General features: G+C 44.0%; 1 protein-coding gene across 1 annotated transcript in view; it reads right to left on the bottom strand.

Annotated features, from left to right (window-relative positions):
• Window positions 1-16,812, bottom strand: part of LOC147709603 (vomeronasal type-2 receptor 26-like) — a 29,709-nt gene extending 12,897 nt beyond the window's left edge. Inside the window, exons 1-2 of the mRNA XM_086926056.1 lie at window positions 16,096-16,812; window positions 10,539-10,766 (exon numbers count right to left, since the gene is read on the bottom strand). Coding sequence (XP_086782182.1) covers window positions 10,539-10,766; window positions 16,096-16,812 — 945 coding nt within the window. The remainder of the gene's footprint in view (window positions 1-10,538; window positions 10,767-16,095) is intronic.
• Window positions 16,813-17,803: the final 991 nt, after the last annotated feature.

Genomic DNA, 17,803 nt, shown 5'->3' with positions numbered 1-17,803 from the left:
CTAATGTGCCTGTTAACAGTGGTTGAGTGACATCTGCACTGCTGCTGCCCTAATGTGCCTGTTATCAGTGCTTGAGTGACGTATGCACTGCTGCTGCCCCTAATGTGTCCCCTGTCACATAGTGAAGTGTGGAGAACTGTTTCTAACAAATCTAAAACAGAGGGTTACATGTTGGCGCACATGCAAAAGCAAAAGGAACAATTGATGGACAGAATTCTGAACAATGTAAACATTCACCCCCCCCAGTAACAAAGATCTGGGTTTAATCCATTGTTCTTTTGCTCACCACAGCTCCCCAGTTTGGACCCAGCCATATGCAAATCGGACTTGACCCTGCTGCTCATGGAAAGAGGCATGCCCAAACTGCCAAGCCCGGTCTTCCCTGGACCAGAAACAAGCATCCTGGGACCATTTTCAGGGCATCCCCCCTCATCAGCCAGGCTAGCTTGAATCATCCAGTGGCACAGTGAGCACAGGACCCATGTCTGGGCATACCCTTCCCACATAGGGGAACAAAAGCAAAAGGAACAATTGATGGTCAGAATTCTGAACAATGCAAACATTCACCCCCAGTCACAAAGATCTGGGTTTAATCCATCATTCTTTTGATCACCACGCCACCCCAGTTTGGACCCAACCATATGCAAATCAGTCATATATTTCTCTATTACCCTTTCACTCAGCCAGCCATCCTTTCACTCACTCATCTATCTATCCATCTATTCATTCATGCATCAATCCACCTTTTCACTCATCCAGCCATTCTTTCATCCAGATACCCATCTACCCTGCCTTTCACTCATCGATCCATTGTTTTATCATCCATTTTTACATATATATACTTTCACTCTTTTCCAGCCGTTCGCTTATCCAACCATACTTTCACTCCATCCATCCATTTAGCCACTCATCCACCCATTTACCCATCTACTCCATCCATCCAGCCATCCATACTTGTACTACTTCTACCATCCATCCTTTGTCTCATCAACCATCAACCCATCCTTTCACACCATCCATCCACCATCTCTTTCACCCTTACACCCTCCCTACTTTTCACTCTTCCATCCATCCTTTCACTCATTCATCCATGCATCTATCTATCCACCATTCCATCCATCCATCCGCCCATCTTTCCTTTCACTCACTCAACCTTCCAAGTTAATTATGAGCCTTTGCCTGTCAAGTTGCATACAGAAGATGCCCATTAAGAACCCCCACCCCACTGTCGCTGCTAAAGCGAGGGTTGTGGGGGTGATGATTCCCCTAGTGCATCCAGAAACTTAACTGCACACTTATCTCTTAGTCCACTAGTGCAATTGTTGTCTGCAGCTGCTTACGTCCTTCTTTTGGGCCTCTATAATCGAGATAAGGATCTCTCTGTCCTGCTCAGCTCCATAAAGTTTTTTTCAAAGTGAAACCAAATGTAGTCCTAAACATGTGTTTCTGCCAGGAGAGCAGCCCCCTGCACCCATCCTATAGCCCACCCCTTCGTGATGTGCAACAAATTGTTGCCACATATATTCCTGGCAGATGGCTATGCTCGTTAGGGGCAAATCTTATGACATCTCACAGACTTCACAAAGCTAGTTGGGGTGGGGGGGGGGGGGGGGGGCAGAAGCTTTGTTGTTGGAACCACTAAGCTTTGGTACAATCTGCCCCCTCTCCCCCACACCCTCCCCTTCAGATCTATGCCCACGCTGATCTCCTTTAGAAATGAGTAAAAAAACATGGCTCTTTAACAATTAGTCTCCTCTCCTTTTCAGTAGTAGTCAGCGCCAAGACACCTCAGGGTATATGTGCACATAACAAATTGCTGTAACATAACATAACATAACACCCACTCCCTCCTTGTCTCATCGGCCTGCCCCACCCCCAGCCATTGAAGTGGATGGAGTTTTGTAACCCTTACCAGGGCCACTGTTTATGCGCCCCATAAGCAATCTGATCACTTGTTTTCAAAATCAGCACTCTCTCTCCTGTGATGTCACTGCTGTAGCTTGTGCCTGCAGGTTGAAGAAACACTCTGCTGGCTGGCACCTGCGCAGTAGGACATCTGCAAAGTTCACTAGAGTTCACCCAAGAGGTTCAGCACAGGATCTCAGAGCTGGGATTTCTTTTAGCTGCTCTGTATTTATTTCCCTGTTCTTGCCTCCCCCAGAGGGTGGCAGGGCAGCGCCCCTTTTGCCCATGAACACCAGACATCTCTGAGCATTTCCCACACGGACTGGAGGTTGGTAGGGTGTGAGGAGCTGAGTAATAAAATGACAAAATACTCATGGTAAAAGTAGTGATGGATGGAAGTACCTGGCAACAGTGGTAGGCCGCACTGCAAGTGCTCCTACAATTCCATAACACCACAGATCTGTTCTGTTTTACTCAGACATTTCATATGCTGAAGTCAGACGAAATGTCTGTGTAAAACACTGAAAAATGATGAATTACCAGGAGAATCAGGTCTAATCTTCAGCGCTCTGGTAATTCCTCATTTCTCAGTGGTCCCTCGGGATTCAACATGTGACCCCCTGCTGCTCCTGCCCACCCGAGTTACCAGGCCCCTAGTATCAATAATCCGGAGAAAGTGCAGAAATTCATGACCAATTTAAGGCAATTTGATAATGAACCCAGTACTGGAGGAAAAGACAATAAATGAATCTTAAGGGTTCTAGGACAAATGTATGCGCGCAATGGCACTGAGGAGCCGTGGGTAATTCAGGAGACTTTAAAGGGTCTCTGGATCAAGAGCAGGCAGGAAATGGACAGACAGGATGAGCATGATGCTGGTTCTATATTGTCAAATTCTACTCATTCACCCTCGATCTCCTTTCCATTTATTGAATGGTAATATTTTTATTTAAATTTATCAGAGGAGCGGCCTCCCTCACCATCTTTAGGAAAAAGTTGAAAAACCGGGGGGCATATTACCAACAACTAGCGATAATTATCGCTATGTTGGCTTAGCGGCAATATTTTTATCGCCAAGCTGCGGCCATTTTTATCGCTTAGGAACCTTGCTATTATCAAGGTTTATCTCCTAAGCGATAAAAATCAGCCGAAATACATGAATATCGCTAAAAAGTCAGCGATATTCATGCATTACCGAGCTAATGCTCTTAGCCATGTTATCCACCTACCATTGGATAACATGGCTAAGAACTGCTCAGGGGCAGGTGTTAGCTTTTGAAGATATTCGCGCTTAGCGCGAATATCTCTAAAAGTTGGTAATAGGAGATAGCGATGTTAGAGACTGTTTCCAGTCACTAACATCTTGGCACGCTGTAGTAAGTACAAACGAGGTCCAACAGGTAAGTACTTGTAGAAATCAGCTTTAATGCAGCACAGAGAAAGTAGGACCATCCCCCATCTGACCAGAGCTCCAACTGCCAACAAGGCACATGAGAACTCCAGAACCAGGAACCCCCACAATGATCTAGAGTGCCAGGCTAAGAAGAGAGCTAAGCACTGTACAACATATCTTCCCCCCTTTAAAAGGAAAAGAAAACAAAAATAAAATAAAGAAACAACAAGATCAATGTACATAGTCATCCAGATAAGTGGGTGGACGCCGAGAACGAGGACTCGTCAACCTAGCCTCAAATGAGGAGGAAGAAGAAGAAGTAGGGACAGAATCAACCGGGACAGAATCAATCGAAGAACCACCATGCACACACAAGGAAGTGGAAGCATCACCACTACCCAACTCCCCCCGTACAGCAGACTGAGAGGAGGAAGAAGAACCACCACAAGAAGTTAACAAGTACCCATTACACCTCCCAGAACCACCACCCACCAACCCATCAGAAGAAACATCCTTCTTTCTTTGATATAGAGCCACCCTCCTATAATTCCAACTTTCCCCATTGTCCAAAACAACAAAATGTGGAAAAGCTTTCTTGACTCTAAAGGGACCCCTAAATTTGCTAAGACCCTTAGCACACCTACCCGGCTTTACTTTAACTAGATCACCCACAGAAATAGGTAAAGAATCATCACCAGAAGGTAAAGACTCCTCATCCAAAGACCTTAACCAAGCAGGAGTCAATCTTGATACCGGTGCACGCCCACGCATTAATTCAAAAGGAGATTTTTCTCCATTCTTAAGAGGTGTTGACCGGTAAGCCCACACAAGCTCTTGCACACGCTCATGCGAAAAACAACCACCTTCCACAAACATTTGAATCACCCCCTTCACAAGACGATTCACCCTCTCGCAGAGACCATTCCCTTGCGGATTGTAAAGGCTTGTCTTCTGATGTTTGATGCCACACTCACGTACAAACGAAGCCATCTTCAACGACGTCAATTGAGTGCCATTATCAGAGATAAGGACAGACGGATATCCCTCATTCAAAAAGACACCCTTCAGGAAATTAATAGTGGTATCGGTGTTAATCTCCTTCACAAACTGCACACAAAGCCACTTCGAGTAACAATCAATAACAACAATGGCAAAACGTTGATTCATAGGCAACTCACTCATAGGGCCTATGAAATCTAAGCAGACACTGTGCCAAGGTAAATTCTCAAACCCAATTTTCTGTGGTGAGTGAGATCCCACGACTTTTAAACGCTTCCCCCCCTCTTTGCAAAAACTACACCTCACCACGCAATCCACAGCATCGCTATCAACAGTAGGCCACCAAAAGTTCTCTTTAACACGACGCTGGGTGAGACTCTGACCCAAATGGCCCTCATGAGCCAAACCGAGAATTCCACTTCTCAATGAACTTGGAGGAATACAGCGATCACCTCGCATCAACACATCCTTCCCTTCCAAGGAAAGTTCATCCAAAACCCTCAAAAAGGGTCTGACCTGAGGCTCAACAGTGCTTTCCCTTCTTGCCCCCTTTGAGACAAGATTAATAACTGCCCTTAAAACCTGATCCTCCTCCATACCCTTCGACCACTCATCACGAGAAAAGGAACCACCTCCCAAAAACAAAACATCATCTACTACTACCGCAACCGCAAAGTCATCAAAGACAGCACTAGAAGAATCGCCACACTCACCAGATCGTACAGGAAGGCGAGACAAGCAATCTGCCTGAATGTTCTTCCAGCCGTGAACAAACTCAATCTCATATTGGTAGTCTTGTAGACGAGAGGCCAATCTCGCCAACCTGGGAGACCCCTTCCCAGTACCACCAGGAGCTAAAACATTGAGAAGTGGTTTATGGCCAGTACGAAGAACAAACTTGTACCCCCACAAGTAGGTCCTAAAGTAACTCGTGCCCAAGCAGCTGCAAGAGCCTCACGCTCTATGACTGAGTTATTTGATTCCGAGACAGACAAGGGCCTGGACGCAAAAGCGATAGTCTTCTCCTCCCCTCCATGCTTTTGCAAAAGCACCACACCCAGTCCTACCCCACTCGCATCAACCATCAAGACAGAGGAACGACCAGTATCAAAAGGGGTAAGAACGTTAGCAGACTTAAGTTCTCCTTTAATCATACCGAAGCAAGACTCATGCTCAACAGTCCAATTAAATTTAACACCTTTTTTCAATAAATACCTCAAGGGAGCAGTCTTAGCTGAGAAATCTCTCACAAATTTCGAGTAAAATTCAATCAAACCCATGAAGGACCGACGTTGATCTTTGTCAACAGGGGAGGGAGCCAATTCAATGGCCTCTGACAAGTTCTTCTTAGGCTTAATACCCTCCTCAGACAGACAAAAGCCTAAATATTCTATCTCCCTCAGAAGGAACGCACACTTCTCCTTCCTCAAAGTAAGACCAGCATCATCCACTCTTCGTAACACACTCTGCAGAATCCCATTGTGCTCCTCTAGAGAATCTCCATAGATCAAGATGTCATCTTGAAAATATAACACCTTGTCTAAACCCTTGAAAACCTCCGAAACTAATCTCTGGAACACACTGGCCGCAGAGACAAGCCCAAACGGTAATCTCGTGAACTGGAAAGTCCCTTCACTAGTGATGAAAGCAGTCAAATGCTTTGAATCATTATCTAAACAGATTTGATGGTAAGCATGCTTTAGATCTAATTTACTGAAAAACTTGGCCCCCTTAAGTGTCGACACCAGCTCACCAATATTTGGTAGCGGAAACACATCAGCTACCACACATTTATTCAACGAACGCAAGTCCACACAAAATCTAATTTTATTGTCTGGTTTCTGCGAAATTACAACTGGTGAAACCCACGGGGACACTTCAACAGGTTCGATGATGCCCCCTTGAAGCATTTCTTCCAAAGTAGCCTTAACCTCTTTCCGCAAAGCAAAAGGGACCCTCCTCACCTTATGCTGGACAGGACAACTACCTTCCTTGAGGATTATATGATGAGAGTAACCTACAAGTTCCCCCAACTGATCCCTAAAAACATTTTTGAATCTCTCTAGAATCTCATTCAAAGAAGAACTGTCAACATTTAAAACCGGATCATCAGCCCTAGGATTAACTACTATATGCAAATCATACTGATGATGGCGTCCCAAAATGGCTGGCCCATCAATTGAGATGTACACTTTATCAGATGCTGACTTATTTCTAAATTCAATCTTACCCTCAAAGTAGCCCAAGAGATCAATTTTCTCACCTTGATAGCCAGACGGAAAAATGTCACACTCTTTTAAAATCCTTTCACCCCACACACTCCTCATCAAGGATACTGGGATAATGGTCCACTTTGAGCCTGTGTCAACCATCAAATTGACAGACTTCCCATCAATCGTAAAATCTGCCTTTGGAATTCTCCCTCTACGTTCCCCACAAGAGCATACTGTATTGCACAGAACCAAAATCTTATTCACATCACGTTTCAGTTCACCATACTAGCTGACCACTGTTACCCTCGAGTTATTTTTATTTTTGCACATCTTGGCAAAGTGCCCCATCTTTCCACATCGTAAGCACTCCTTATTATTCGCAAAACAGAACTTAGCATCTGATGTATGCGAATAACTCCCGAGCTTCGAGCACATTTTTGAACCACTCTTACTATTATTTTGCTGTTGCACATTCTTCTTTTGGAGAATATAACCCTTTTTCCTGACAATAGCAACAGCCGCCGCCTCCCCATCACTATTGTCACTATTCACCACCTTATTAGAAACTTCTGCAACCCTTGGTTCTAACCCACTCTTCTGTAACTCTTTCATGCATTTTTCACTTTCTTCCACAACTTTAGCTAATTCTATAGCTACTTTCAAAGTCGGGTTCTTTGCTGCCCACAATCGTTCTTGGACCTTCCTATTGTTTGCCTGAACAATTAGTTGATCTCTAATTAGTTCATCAGCCATTTGACCAAAGTTGCACTTCACAGATAGTTCGCGTAAGCGTGCGACAAAATCGTCAATGCTCTCATCTTCCAATTGCTTATTCTTGTAAAACTTATATCTTTGCAAGACAAGATTTTCTTCTTTTCCAAATCTAGTTTCCAGTCTTGTTCCTGCTTCTTTAAACTCATCCAATTGAGCCTGTGACCCAGAAGGTAATACTTGCGGTAAAAATTTAAACAGACGCTGTCCTTCCTTCCCTAATGTAGTCATCAAAAGAGCTTTTTTCCTCTTAGGTGAAAAATCTTCCCCATCCAGAGCCTCAATGTAGTTATTGAACATAACTATCCAATCCTCCCATGCCGTAGACGGATTCCCTGGTTCACTCAAAAATTGTGGCGGAAGAGCAACATTGACTGGTTGCGCCATCACACCAGTGTATCCCAGTCACGAAAGTCAGGTGAGTTTAATAAGACAAAAAGCACTTTGGTTTTAGTCACACCACAATGTAGTAGCTCTTAAGTTTGACGTTTGGAGTTAAAAATGAAGTTAAAAAGAAATGTCTTTTCTTTTTCAAAGCAGCTTAAAACACAAACGCTTACTTATTAAATATCGGTCACCTCCAAATGTGATATCCAATTTCCCCCGAAGCTCCACGCAGCTCCTATCCGAAACGGTGAAGTTTCCGGTGAGTCGCGTCTCCTAGGCGACCTCCGACAGCCTATGCACAAATCACCCAAGATGGCCGTCTGCGTCTTACGTCAGCTCGGTCACACGTCTGACCTCAGAGCTGCAACGTAGTCAGACGCGCACAGAATGCGCTTCAGCAGTGCGTTTCAGCAGTTGCTAGGTTACCAAAAGAACTCCCCAGCTCACACGTTACCCGGGAGACGATGTTGACGTCACTTCCACTGCGAAGTCGTTAAAGAGGTTGCCGAGGTGATCCTTAGGCTGACGTCACCCTCCTCGACAACGACGATGCCGGGAAATGAAATCTTCATAAAATTCTTCAGGTACCGCAATTACCCTCTTGGTAAGAGGATTAACTCCACACTGCTCGCCGCAAAGGGTTCGTAAGGCAATGGAAACGCTACTCCTCTGTAATCTTTCTTCAGCTGCAGAACCAAATAGCAAAGCTGTGGCCAGATGCTATATCGCCAGTCCAAGTCGCCAAATGTAGTAAGTACAAACGAGGTCCAACAGGTAAGTACTTGTAGAAATCAGCTTTAATGCAGCACAGAGCAAGTAGGACCATCCCCCATCTGACCAGAGCTCCAACTGCCAACAAGGCACATGAGAACTCCAGAACCAGGAACTCCCACAATGATCTAGAGTGCCAGCCTAAGAAGAGAGCTAAGCACTGTACAACACACGCCCACTTTGCATGTCATTAGTGATAAATTCACTGACATGCAAAGCGGGGCCCAAGATGGTCGCTATCTCCTACTAGCTGTCGCTAACTGGTGTTAGCGACAGCTAGGTAATAGGGAGATAATTTTATCTCCGCTTTCTTGGCTTTTAAAGCCAAAAAAGCAGAGATAACATTTCATGGCTTTTAAAGCCAAAAAAGCGGAGATAAAATTATCTCCCTATTACCTAGCTGTCGCTAACACCAGTTAGCGACAGCTAGTAGGAGATAGCGACCATCTTGGGCCCCGCTTTGCATGTCAGTGAATTTATAACTAATGACATGCAAAGTGGGCGTGCCAAGATGTTAGCGACTGGAAACAGTCGCTAACATCGCTATCTCCTATTACCATCTGTTGGAGATATTCGCGCTAAGCGCAAACATCTCCAAAAGCTAACACCTGCCCCTGAGCAGTTCTTAGCCATGTTATCCAATGGTAGGTGGATAACATGGCTAAGAGCATTAGCTCGGTAATGCATGAATATCGCGGACTTTTCAGCGATATTCATGCATTTGCGGCAATTTTTATCGCTTAGGAGATAAACTTTGATAATAGAAAGGTTCCTAAGCGATAAAAATTGCCGCAGCTTGGCGATAAAAATATTGCTGCTAAGCCAACACATCGATAATTATCGCTAGTTGTTGGTAATATGCCCCCCAGTTACTGGGAGGAAATACTGCAGTCAATAGCGCCAAGACACCCCCCAGGTATTCGTGCTCTCAATAAGTCCCATTAACATTAACATTCTGTTATACCTTGTGTATTTATCTATGTATCTTCCCTGTTGCTTTGGCCCTCGCTGTTCAGCCAGTGTGAATGTGCTGTGTGGAATGTCGGGGTGGGGATGCAATGGAATGTTTGGGGCCTGTGCGGTGTGTCAGTTGGGGTCTGGGAGGGGCAGCTAGGAGGCTGCTCCTGGTGGGGCTAACCTAAGGACCTGTGGGTTATACTTAAGGCTCCCAGTTTTCCGTTTAAACGGATTTTTACATATAAATACAGACGAAAAAATATTTGTCTGTTTTTATAAATAGAAGCAGAAAAATACAACCAAATCGGATTCCGAGAACTGTTCGGCAATCCGTGCTCCAGCCCTGGGTTGGCTGCCATGCCCCTCTTCCTGATTGCGGGGTATGCCTGCCCACATTAACACCTGCTTGGTCATTAATCTCTGGCAGGCGCCTAGTTAAGATTTAAATGGTCTTTTAAAGACCTGTGAAGTACTCGGGTGCGGCTGCGATAAGCTCAAGTGTGTGTGTGCCCGGGAAGCTGTCTCAGCCCAGGCTGACACACAAGGGGGGCGGGGGAAGGGGGCTGAAGCACTTTGAGCACAATGGGCGTTGCGTGCCAGTCTCTTTTATAACTTCACCCAAAAGAGAGGCAGCCAGGTGTAGACGAAACCAAGAACCTACTATGAATATTCTAATCTGCAACTAAGACTAATAAATTCATCTATAAACTACACCTCGGCTACCTGATTTTTTTTTTTCAAAGTTTTATATAGCGCAAACTTGGCCCGAAATCAGGTATCAGAGCGCTTTACATGAGCACCAGTTGCATTACATGAGGACACATTTTTGTTATGCATGGGGAGATTAAGTGATTTGTCCAGAATCACAGGATGTTGAGCGTCGTTGCCGAGACTCAAACCCGGTTCCCCAGAATTGAAGGCCACCGCCCTAACCGTTAGGCCACATCCTCTCCTCATTACAAGACCACAAAAAATACCCCAAAAAATTACAAAACTTCAATCTTTTTTGATTCTTTTTTCTTTTTAGTTTCTCTCTCTTTAAACATGACGCCCTGACACTTATTATGGAAAAGTACATCACAAAATGGCGCCAACAATCAACGTAATGCTTCGAGACATGCGCCAACGGTACTCAGTCTAACCTGATGGAAGCGACTGGGCCATACGATGGCGCTTCTGTCGATGAGGAGGCGTTTCCCTTCAGGCGCTGATGCGTCAAAGGTCCCGACAGTGTTGGCCATGCGAGTTCCATCACTTAATTCAATGTTATTGATGATGTCATAAACAGGAGGAGAGTTTCCTTTATCATCAAAAAATACCTCTTCGCCAACCGTGTTCTGGAAGCGAATGTTCTTTATATAGCTATGCAGCTGCAAACAAAAATGTGTCAGGAGAGGTTATTTATTTTTCCGATTCTTGGTAGAAAAAAGATAGAGTGGATACTTGACATAAAGCAGAAAATATAGCCAGAGACAGCACGGGCATTAGGAAATCACAATAAACTGCAGTGACAGAATTATTCAATGATTCTTGAAAGTCCTACTCTGACCTGTCAAAGATACATCGGTTTAGGAAAGGACCAGGGCTGGACTGGCCGTAGCGGGCACTGGGTTTTTCCCCGGTGGGCCGCCAGGGTGGAGGCTGGTTTTGGGTCCCTGGTGGGCCTTTTTTGTTACAGGAATGTTTTTGCAACATAGCTGCAATATCGGCCCTGTAACAAAATCGGTAGGAACCGGCCCTGGAAAACACCGCGGCCACACCCTCAAACCCCCCAGGGCACCGGCCGAGCACTTTGCTAGGGCCTGTTTTGGTTCCCAGTCTGGCCCTGGAAAGAACGCTAAATAAGCCTGTGTGTTTCCTGATGGAATGGCTCCCCAGGGTACCAACATGATATAAACACATTAAAAGAGGGGAGAAAAGTAGGGGCTTGTAGTACCTATACCAAGGAAGGACGCACCATGTATCCTTTTCATATTTAAAGATCTGTACTGAGAGCTAATATATGGTGGTGATTGTATATTATGACGGTCATTTAGAGTTTGTTGGAGTGAATAAAACGCCAAAATCGCCGAACTCTTAATTCCTCTTCCCCTTTCAGAAGCTTAGAAACCAGGGGCCGCTCCTCCGTTTGAGCAGAGGAGCTTCGCCTCACTAACCAAAACGCCCCAAGTAAAACGCAGGGATGAAAAATAAAATGGTAATAAAGTTAACTTATTACCATTTTATTTTTCATCCACCCGTCCTGTATTGAGCGTCAGGACGAGGCAGGGCCTCCTGAGTGACAGCAGCAGGGAGGAAGGTGGGCTGGGCTTCTTGGCGACCTCTAACCTAGCTGTCTTAAGACAGCTGGTATAGACCAAACACAGGCCTCCAGTGCCCTTGGGAGTGCCAAGAAAGGCCTCTACCTCCAATCCTGTTTAACAGCATGAGAGCTGCACCAGGATTGGCTGGGGGAGATATTGAGGGTCCCGCACTGGAGGCAGAGCTGAGAACAAGAAACTGGACCGGAGTGAGGAGGGCAACCATTAGGTTAGTGCCTATTTATTTATTTTATTTGTTTAGGGTGTGCAGTCACCCACTCACCATCTGTTTGCTCACCCCACCACTCTCTAATGATGCCTGCTGCGACTGATAGAAACTGCAAAGTTTCCAACAGTGGAGCCTTAGTTGACTTCACCACCCTTGAATGTTATCTGGCCACTGGGTTGCCAGATGACAGATGACATTAACAATCGCCCGGCCCTATTTAAGGCCGAAGCAACCATCACTGGATTTCCATTTTCCCTTCCTGGTTCCACTATACAAGGCATGTCTGTCTCAGGAAGGGAAATAAAACAATGACACAGATATGCAGGGAGAAACCTCCCTTTGCATCAGGGCCATTGTTTTGCGCTAAAATGTTTTGACATATGGAGTCAAACCAGCACGGCTCCTTCTCTGCAAAGTCTTCTGCGCCTTCATTGACTTCCTTGGGGCCAACTACCCCGATTGCTAAGAGGTCTTCAGAGGCCACGCCCCCTTTTTCCACCACTCTTCAAACAGGCCTCTTGGCGCACTACTTTTTGGGGGATGACGTCCACTTGAACTCTGAGGGACATTGTGGGCCAAGAAGTCCTCCTGGTGCCTCCGGTAAGTCCTATGCAATGGAATTCCTGAGAGCTGGTCAGAGGCCCAGCCCCATTTCTCCACCACTACACAAATACGACTACTACTTAAAAAAACTAAGAAATTCACAGAAAAAAAACAAAGATTACAGGGAGCTTATAGTTAAGAATTGGCATTTAAAAAACCTTAGAAATTCACTGAAAAACCATGGGTTTCAGGGACGTTATAGATAGGAATTAGCATTTAAAAAGTTTTTGAAATTCAAAGAAAAAACAAAGGTTACAGGGACTTTATAGTTAGACTGACATTTCACTCATACAAATCCAGAGAAATTCAGCCGTTATAGTTAGCTGAGCTAACTATAACTCCCGCCCCCGCAATACACTGCTTATGATTTCACATATTACATCACTCATTACATGGTCAGTGACATTACAGATGAAGTCACTGATGACATCTCAAATGACATCACTGATGACATGAGTGATGACATCATCCATAGCATCTCTGACGCACCCACTCACACCCACCCCTATAGAGTATTTGATACATCCACTGCCACTCCCATATAACCATTCACAAATCCATTCACAGAGCCACACCAGTACTTACACACCCACTCACTGATTAATTGATCTACACACACATCCACTCGCTCACCCATACTGTCACTCATAGACCCACTCACTCACTAATACAGCCATTGACATATCCACTCATACAGCAATACAGGCGCTCTCACACTGAGTGAGTCACCCATAGAACTACTCACACCTCTAGACACTCATTCTTACAGTCAATCATACAGCCACATACTCACCAAACAGTTACACACCCACCCACTTACCTACTCAGACAAATAGTAACACATAGTCACTCAGCTTTACAGCCACTGACAGAAGCATGCATTCATCCATATAGCCACTCTCACATTCACTCACTCATGTATACAGTCACTCATATACTCTGTCACTCACGTATTCTGCCTTTTACAATCTCAGTTACTCAGTCATACTGACACATGCACCCAATCACTGACAGAGTCATACAGACACTCACTCACCCATACACCTTCTCACACATGCAACTGTACCCCATACAGCCACTGACTCACCCACTCACTGATCCATGCAAGCAGTCCCACACCTCCTCACTCACAAACACAGACACCCAAACAACCATAGACGTAGTTAGATAACCAATCAATCACCCATATAGCCATTCGCATACCCACTAACACACTCATACACCCACTTAGACATCAACTGGTAGATACACACATTTACACAAACAGTCATTCACCCATACATTTACTGAGATACCTAATCACTCACTTATACAGTCAGTCACGCAACCACTGAGTCATCCATACAGTCACGGATACATCCACTGATTCAACAATACACCTTGGTATATATATTTATCACTCAAAAACGTTTAAAAAACACTCACAGGCACTGGATGATGTCATCACTGATGTAATTTGAGATGTCATCAGTGATGTCACTGACTATGTCATGAATGATGTAATATGTAGGTCATAAACAGTGCATTGTGAGGGCACGAGTTATAGTTAGCAAAGCTAACTATAACAGCTGAAGTTCTGTGGTTTTGTATGAGTGAAATTTCAGCCTAACTATAACGTCCCTGTAACCTTTGTTTTTTTCAGTGAATAATTATATATATATATATATATATATATATATATATATATATATATATATATAAGCTCCCAGTTGTACCGGCAGTCCCGAGGCACTCACCAGCGGGTGCAGATTCCGCGCCGATACTCGCGGTCGATTATTCAGGCTCAAACCATTTCCATCAAGAAATGTCAAACGCACTCCGGGGGTAAGCGGCAAGTTTTATTTCAGCCCACAAACTCGTGTAACAGACGCGTTTCGGACGCAAAGTCCTTCGTCAATGTTTACATTCATGACCGTCTAGCAGCGCAATATATGCATTGATTTACAGGTAACTGAAAACGGACAATGAATTCAGCGTATGGAAACATAGCGGCCATTTTGGAACAGGTTAAATAACACATTTGACATTGATATCATATCATTTAAATGTCTTAAAAACCGCTATAGCCGGTGGATTAGGTATACAGCAATATACACCTAATTCACCGGCTATAGCGGTTTTTAAGACATTTAAATGATATGATATCAATGTCAAATGTGTTATTTAACCTATTCCAAAATGGCCGCTATGTTTCCATACGCTGAATTCATTGTCCGTTTTCAGTTACCTGTAATTCAATGCATATATTGGGCTGAAATAAAACTTGCCGCTTACCCCCGGAGTGCAAATTGTGTATGTCGGATGAATTGTATATCAAGTATATCAAGTATGATAGTGGCTCTCGTATAAGGGACCTAAGCCGATCCACGGCTTGATCTAATGTAATGGTACACATGTATAAACTGTTATTCCCTATGTAAATATGTGATTTTATGGGGCCAAGATTATGCCGATTTATGGCTAAATAATGTTGTGGCTTTACTGAATTGCTATATGCTTCAAGTGAGGGAGTCTTACGTGTAATTTACATTGCACACTCCAAGATGGCGTTCACTGTTTACAATAGGGTTGTGGTCCCTTTTTGATTACCACTAGACTAAGAAACTTTATTTGTATGTCATGTTAGTGGTGTCATGAACACCAACGAAGGCTTGAAGCCGAAACGCGTGTGTTCGCTTGAAAATAAAGAAGACTGTTGTAAAAGCTCTCCTCTGAGTGCGGTTTTCTTCTTGGAATAACGAAGAAATTGAGCGCGAGATAACGCGGCTGTCCACGGCGCCAGCCGCACCCGCCTGCGAGTGCACCAGATAGGAGGTGGAAAGTGAGCATTTATATATATATATATATGTGATCAAGTCCGGGAGTTTCCGGACGAAACGCGTCATGTCTGCATAGAAAATAAAAAAACAATTTATTCCTACTTGCCGTGTGGTCCGCGTCCTGATTTCCAGTCGTCTTGGAGGCGGTAAAGTCAGGAGTTGGTGTGACATATATATATATATAACCCGCATTCATACATTTATTGCTACAGAGCAAAGGTCAAATTTGAGTTAACCACCGCAGTACAGCAAAAGCGACGGGAGAAAGCCTCTAATTTCTGCCTTGCAGACTGTATGTAGCATTTACTTTACACATGGAAATAACTCTGCAAATAGTGATGAGGGCTCCTTGGGCGACCTTACCTTACTGTAGAAATGTAACCCCTTGAATACTGAGTTTAACCAAATACTTTTTGTTCAATCAAATGCACACAAAAAAGGCCATGGCATATACCATATATGCAGATGCACAGAGTATTATATCCTGCTTATAATCTATCTCCCTTATATTAAATTCAGGTGGTACTCCTCAGAATAAACACATTGGCTCTCAATGTTTTAGTGACTGGGTCAACGGGACAGGTTCACGAAACCATCTGCCACACATTAGCCACCCTGTGTCAATTCTGATCAGGTTACATCCTCAGTACATGGGGAGGTCCTAGATAGGCTGGGGTAGATTGAGGGATGACACCCACACACAATGATCATCATTATCCTACACAATGGTAATGCAAAAGACAAGTACCTTCTTTTTCAGCTCATACTCCATATTACGCTCCGGTGGATCCATCTTAGAGCGCTTTCCATACATCTCATGTAAGGCATGGGCCATGGCATAGACTGCCTTGTAAGTAGCGTAAGAAGTCCTAAAGTTATAGAGTTCATAATTAGAAGCGGGCAGGGTTTTCACATCCTCCTTCCCTGTGCAGTTAGAAAGTGGACCGTCAAAGAGGAGATCATACATTTCTTTCTTGAACCCACTCAGCGACAGAGGTGCACAGTGAAAGCTCATCACCCAGAAATCGTTAATGAAGATGTCCTCAGGGCGTGTGGAGATGTGTATGCCCTGGAGGAACTCCCTTAACCCGCGTATTTCACCATGCCGGAATCCGAACAACAAACTTCCACTGAAGGGGGATGGGAATAGGGTGCCCAGACTTGCATATAGGTTCCATTTCTCAGGCATGATAAAGACTTTCCCAACATGAACAGGTACCAACTGAGTGTGAAGAAACAGAAAGAGAGCGGAGGATGAGCCACAGAGAACAATGATATTCGTGGATGATCTTGAGATAACCATTGCACTTTGCTCATTCTTTGTCACCATTTGGGGCATTGAAGACACCATCTCAGTGAATTCGACACATATGCCATACTTGGCCATCACAGCTTCAAGTTCTTCGCTTTCTTGTTCGCCGTCGTCATCGTGGGATGCCACAATCCCCACCCAGGTCCAGCCCATATGGACAAGTAATTCAGCAATGCCGGCATGTTGGGAAAGTTCATCTGGGACACTGCGGAAAAATGTGGGAAACTGATTCCGATCACTTAGTAAAGGGTCTGTTGCACCATAACTGATCTGGGAAGAAAGATGCAAAGATGTCTCATAAAATGACCCCAAAGTATTGTTGTCTGTGGCTCAAAGCCCACTAAATGGAAAGATAAACACTCAAATACATCAACTACAAGTATTCAGATATATACCCTTAGACACAAGTGATGGGCAACATTACCTACTATATAATCAACCATAGAATACTGATCTTTAATACAAACAATGTAAATCAGTAAATATGATAGGGAGATATGTTCTCCTGGCACATTGCACTTTATGGTTACTGATTAATTTGGTAGGCTGGGTATCGGGTTCTATTTATAAATTACGTAGTGGGTTTTAATTTTTAAACTGTGTTTTAATGTATTACTGTTTTTATGTATATGCAAGTTTGTAACTTTTATGGTCTTCCTGTGTGAAACCGAATGAAGTTTATTTGATTTGATGTTAATCCGTTAAAACCAATACCTCTCCATACAGATTCTTAAATCATTAGCGACATCTTATATCTATATCTAACTAAAGTCTCAAATCATGCACTGACTCTTAGGGCCAGATTCACAGAACTAACTTAAGACAAAATCCTAAACTTACTACCATTTTGGTATTCACAGAAGGCACTTACTTACATCATCTCTTTACAGTTGATGAATAAATCTGCTTTCCATTTCAAGATCTCAAAGCCGTGCATTCAAGCTCTGGTATGCATCTGCCTTACAGGTATCCGGTTTGAGATGGAACGCCACTCTCTCATGCTGAGCTGGTCAATAATTACCAATGTCCCATCAAAACTAGCTCTCACTGCTCTCCGACAACCTATGTTCTTTCCCCCACAAAATTCTCACTCTGACATCAACAGCCAGAATTCTTAATGTATTTTGACCAGACTACATATACG

Source organism: Lissotriton vulgaris, chromosome 6, assembly GCF_964263255.1.
Source record: "Lissotriton vulgaris chromosome 6, aLisVul1.2, whole genome shotgun sequence".
NCBI lineage: Eukaryota > Metazoa > Chordata > Amphibia > Caudata > Salamandridae > Lissotriton > Lissotriton vulgaris.
This window is presented reverse-complemented; position numbering and strand designations above follow the sequence as displayed.